The 5,311-nt window shown below is 43.9% G+C and overlaps 1 protein-coding gene across 2 annotated transcripts; it reads right to left on the bottom strand.

Moving 5' to 3' along the window:
- On the bottom strand, nucleotides 1–4,141 carry bhlhe41 (basic helix-loop-helix family, member e41). Of its 2 annotated transcripts, none has more exons than XM_071918957.2 (5): nucleotides 3,987–4,141; nucleotides 3,833–3,899; nucleotides 3,560–3,670; nucleotides 3,343–3,454; nucleotides 1–2,913 (listed from the first exon to the last, which is right to left on the bottom strand). In XM_071918957.2, exons 1-5 carry the CDS (start codon nucleotides 4,046–4,048, stop codon nucleotides 1,988–1,990), a joined length of 1,278 nt encoding a protein of 425 aa, XP_071775058.1. In that variant the 5' UTR covers nucleotides 4,049–4,141; the 3' UTR covers nucleotides 1–1,987. The 2 variants fall into 2 exon arrangements, with proteins under 2 accessions (XP_071775058.1, XP_071775137.1); XM_071919036.2 differs by having other exon boundaries at nucleotides 3,560–3,667.
- Nucleotides 4,142–5,311: the final 1,170 nt, after the last annotated feature.

Raw genomic sequence — 5,311 nt, 5'->3', positions numbered from 1 at the left:
TTGATGAAACAAGTGTGATAGAGTGCAGCGTTTGTGTTAAATGAGAAGTAAACCTGTATAGTTTTGTTTTGATATTTATTTTACAACTCATCAGCAATAATTTAGAACAGCATATGTGTAAAGCATTAACGAAATGTGCAACAGTTGCTCAGTTAAATCTTTTTTAAAAAAATCCATAGACTTCTACAACATTGACATAGACATGTATATTGTATGGTATATTCACAAAAACTATTTACAAACACACATGCCACTTTATATAACAATTGAGAACATGGCAGATTTGAGGCAGAAACAGCAGAACATAACTATAAAAGCAATGACATGTATGCAAAATAAGATGAAAATCGTCTGTGTATTCAGTCACACATGGGACTGAACAACACCACACTTGCAGGAATTAATCTCTTAGAAAACAGGCCAAGATTTCTAAAGGTCCTAAAACAGCAATGGTCACAACTGCCGGTCATGTGACCACAGTTTCCTTTCCACCTTTGTCAAGTATTTGAAAAGCAAGGTTGTTCATATATATACGATGATAGCATATAACACAGAGAATCAGGGATACTGTGGCATGTAATGGGGTGCAGGGTTTCTCAAAGCTGACAATGATTTGACATCTACCCCGGCTTAAAAGAGCTAGAAATGAGCAGTGTTTTATTAAATCAGAGGAATTAGTTCATCACCGCTTTGCTGCATGAAATCACCACAAAAGCATCTTGTATCTCTACTCTCTCTTTTGAAATGATGTCATGTTTTTCTTTCAAGAGGACCCGACAACACAATAAAATGGTAAAAAGAGAACTACAGTGATTGACTTTCATAACTTATAACTTTGTAAGGTGACTTTTTTTGGAGGGGGAAGGGGGGGGGGGGGGGGCTTTCAAAGGCAGAGAAAAGTGCACTTTCCGTCTCAAAGAGTAAAGATCGTCCTACATACAAACTTCAACAGCTGGGAAAATACAGGTACATTCAATATCAAAGATCTATAAGGTGCTATGCTACCTACTGTAGTACAATGTTTATTGGAGGTACAAGTTACTGCATCTCAGTGTGCAGAAATGCTTTATTCAAGGGACGTACAATATGCTGGTCGAGCTGTCCCCTCTGAATGAAGGGCTTCTTTTTTCCATTACTAAACCTATCAGCATTTTAATAACTTGATCACTGGTGTGGCGGTTGTTTTTCTTTCTTCAAACGAACAAACAGGTAAAGTAAACTCAGACCTGTAAAAATGAGTTGCCATGAAGAGGGGGAATAGTCCTAACACCACTCCCATCATTTCAACATGATCAATGTGTTTGTTGTTGGTGGTGTTGTTAGTGGTGGTGGTGGTGTTGGGAAGGGGTGGGGGTGGGGGGATACCATTCATTTCACCTCAGGAGGGACAGTAATGAGGCTCCCAATTAGCCTAGCCCGAGGGAAAGTGGGGGATGAGGTACTGTAGGCGTTATACTTCCTCGAGCACTTATTATATAGGCCCATTTAGTGCACATTTACATGTTAATGAATCAGACTATCTTCCAGGTAATTATATTTACAGTCAGAGTCAGCCAAGCTGTTAATAACCTTGGCGGAGGTCAGTTGCAACATAATACATCCAAAGAGACTCGCTGATTGGGATAGAGGGATACTGCGCACGGTTCTGTTACCCAAAGTTTTGGCACCAATACTGCCGTTTCAAAATATTTTATCAAAGAAGATAAAAAACTAACTCCAGCACAATATGCCCCTCGGACAACACAGACGTGTATTAGTGTCAATCATCGTCGATAATCATTCAAATTGATTAATCTAGCATAAGTGCAAAAGGCACGCGCCGTCACAACTGTCCCCTGTTTCGCCAAGATATTGTACATGAGAAATTCTACTGTGAAACCTTGTCTTAAAACTAGCCTAATAAAAAACGAGAATACATAAACTCCTTAGCAGAATGCACGAAAAAGTAACACAGACAAATTAGCCCGTTTGACAAGCAGAAAACTGATTATGTATTCTTGTTCTCCTGGGATGCATCAGCTACGTCACCGTCATCGTCGTCATCCCCAGGACTTTCCTCTCTCTCCTCAAGTAAGCCGAGCTCAGCCTCGTTTGACCCGTCACTGTCCGGAGAATGGGAGTCTTTTGATTGGGCAGAGGCTCCAAAGTGTGCAGACAAGCCGGGGAAAGCTGCCGCTGCAGCCGCGGCCGCCGCTGCTGATGCGTGAGCGGGGATCCCGGGGTATAACCAGGGGAAAGGGGATGTGAGAGCGGCTGCCGCTGGGTACACATACTTTTCAAGGTTACTTTTGTCGAAAAAGGGCATATAGGACGCTGCCGCGGAGGGGTTGATGAAGTAAAAAGGCATGCAAATGGGTGTCTGCTGTCCCACACCAGTTATTCCCATCAGAGAGTTCATAAACGCCACATCAGGTCTGGTAGGGTCTGCGCCGGCTAAGCCATTTCCACTCCAGTTCATCTTTGGTTTTTTGGCAGCGCGATCATCTCCAAACTCTTGCTTGATCTTTACCGCCTTGGGTCCCTGCGCCTTATTGCGCTCACATTCTTTATCTTTGCCATCGTTCTTTTCGGCTTCACCCCCGTATCCACTGTCCGTGTCTGTGTCGTTCTCGTTAAGCTCCCCGGCTTGGGTCCTCTGGATGACCGGGACACAGTTGGCTTGACTCTCGGCTTTCTGCCCATCGCGGTCCTGCGCGTCCCCGGCGGGTAGCTGGTGCTGGAGCGGCGGTGCGCCAGGCTGGAACTGCGCTAAAACCTTGTGCAGGTGGCTGATGAGCTGCGCGCACCTCTGCTCTCGTGTCGTCCAGTTCTCAAACTGGTTCAGGTACTGCAGGACCTCTTTGGCACAGGCCTGGAACCCGGAGTGGAACGCATCCAGATCTGCATGAATGGTAGATTTCATCGACCGGTCCCCTGTAAAACATGTGATTAAAAAAATGATTAAACAGCTGATTATTCTGTAAAACGTAGCCAAGAAAAGTCTCGCCATCCAGCAGAGAATTCGGATAGTTTGCATGTCTGCATACTGATAATGTGAACAGCTGCACACCCGCTTCTAACCTGTTAATCTGTCAACTAAGAAGTTTTATCATTATACATCATCTGTTGTAATATTCTCAATATGCTCTCTTGCTGTAATTGTCATCTTCAATATTTCGTATATTCATATCCTTCTATCTGCTGCTCCAACGACAGTTTCCCCACTGGGATTATTAAAGTTTCATATAATATATTCAATATAACCTAATCTAAACTATCTCGTTGAATATCAAATTATCAAGAAGAGCAGTTCCTGGATTGTTAAAAAAAACTTGGCTACATGGCAAACTTCACGCCTCTTACCATTCTGCAAAGCAATAATCTTCTGGTGCTGCTGCTCAGTGACAGCAGTCAGTGCGTTTAAGTGCTTCAGTGTTAACTCCAGGACAACTGCTTTCTCCAAATGCCCGAGCGTCTGTGGGGGGGGAAAACAACAGTTCCGTTGGTTATTTACAAGATCACTGTCATGTAAAACCAGATTCAGTGGGCATCTAAAAACTCTGTATTGTCAGAATCTCACCGTCAGCTTCAGATGTTCGGGTAACAAATCCTTCAGCTGGCCAATACATTCGTTGATTCTGTCTCTCCTCTTCTTCTCTATCAACCGGTGTGGTAACTTGTATGCGTCCTGCTGGCAAAGGTACAAGGGTTTACTACATCAGAGACAGAAAGCTATAAAATTTACAGCACAAATGAATCACGTTATGTTTCATGACCTGACAAAGGTCGTGTAATCAAAATGATAAACTATGGGCTACATTTAAGTGTCCTAAATGTAAGTAACAGTACGCACCTTCCCACCATCCTCGCGTTTCATTCCTCTTTTAGATTTGCACATGTAGAGAGAGGGGTAATCCACCCTAAAGTAAAGAAGAAAATGCCCGATTAATCTTCAAGTTTTCATTATTACAGAGAGTTTGACAGAGTTTGCCAAAAGCGACACTCACCCCAAGAAATCGGCGTGCTCCATAAATTGCCTGTCCTGTAAATGCGGTATTCTTTCATCCATAACTTCTCCTGCTGCTTATCCTTCCTCAAGCCTCTTCGGGGAATGTTTGTTATTCCACGATCCACAAAACACGGGGTTGAGGGAGATGTTGCACAGTGCGTGTCCTCCAGTGGAGCTGCGCTTTAGACTGATGTCTATAGTTTTCTGAGCTGCCACTTTGCGAACCGTCGGTGCTGTGGTGAGAGCGCACGCGCGCCTCCGGTAGGGAACAGCTTCCGACTCACGTGTAGCCTGCACCAGCACAAAGTCCGGTAATTAGACCTTCTCTGTGTTAGCAGCCATTGCTGCCGTTCCTATAACGATGCTACGTAGTCCTAACCGTTTTGACCTCCTTGCTGATACGTGATTCATGCGTAAACTGTAGGAGAGGAAAAAGGGCGCAGGCTTGGATGACGCTGGTCGAAACAGATTAATCTGCAGGGCGTCAATTCACTAAAACCTAAACTAAGGTATGGCAAAGTCCCTGCATATAATATCTGCCACCAAAACGTCGCATCCCGTTTATATCGTAGTAGTGGAGCAATAACTGATGACTGACAAGATATATTTATTTGGTCATTGTGATAAATTATTAGACGTTAAGTCACCAAACTGTCTTACACGTGCACAGTTTAAAGGAAACACATAAATCCTGAACGCTCCTGCAATGTTTTGTTTTGTTTTTTTAAAGATATGGCTTTCATGTAAATTTCTTGCAGTTTATATACTTCACTCATGTACTCTGCTGTCCATTATAATAATAAAAACTACATCAGATTTACACCCACTATATGTAGGCTATCTTCCATGCTTTCCATAACCAAATGACGTCCCTGCTAATCTGCATTGACCACATGGAGATTAATGTGAGGTAAATAGGGATCGTAAGCACGGGGCGGCACCTTTTAAATAGTCAAGGTGTGTGTGTGTGTGTGTGTGTGTGTGTGTGTGTGTGTGTGTGTGTGTGTGTGTGTGTGTGCGTGCCCGCGCGCGTTCGTGTGGGTCTGTCACTTTCTGTAGTTGCCTGAAGCGGGGCAGGGTAACCTACACATCCATTACACTCCCTCTCTCCAGTCACCCAAAGGTGCGCTGTCAGTAACCATGGCACTGGCCCAGCTGTGTGCTCAAACACGTGCGTCGCGGTTCCTGATTCATCTCAGCCGCCTGTAAGAGAATGGGTGCGCTTTCCCGCCTTCACTCGAGCGTGTTTGTTCAATAATGCAGATTAAAAAAAAACCACAATAATTATTTAATGTGATGACGCTGAGGGGAGTAAGTGCTCAT

Source organism: Centroberyx gerrardi, chromosome 4, assembly GCF_048128805.1.
Source record: "Centroberyx gerrardi isolate f3 chromosome 4, fCenGer3.hap1.cur.20231027, whole genome shotgun sequence".
Lineage (NCBI taxonomy): Eukaryota > Metazoa > Chordata > Actinopteri > Beryciformes > Berycidae > Centroberyx > Centroberyx gerrardi.
This window is presented reverse-complemented; position numbering and strand designations above follow the sequence as displayed.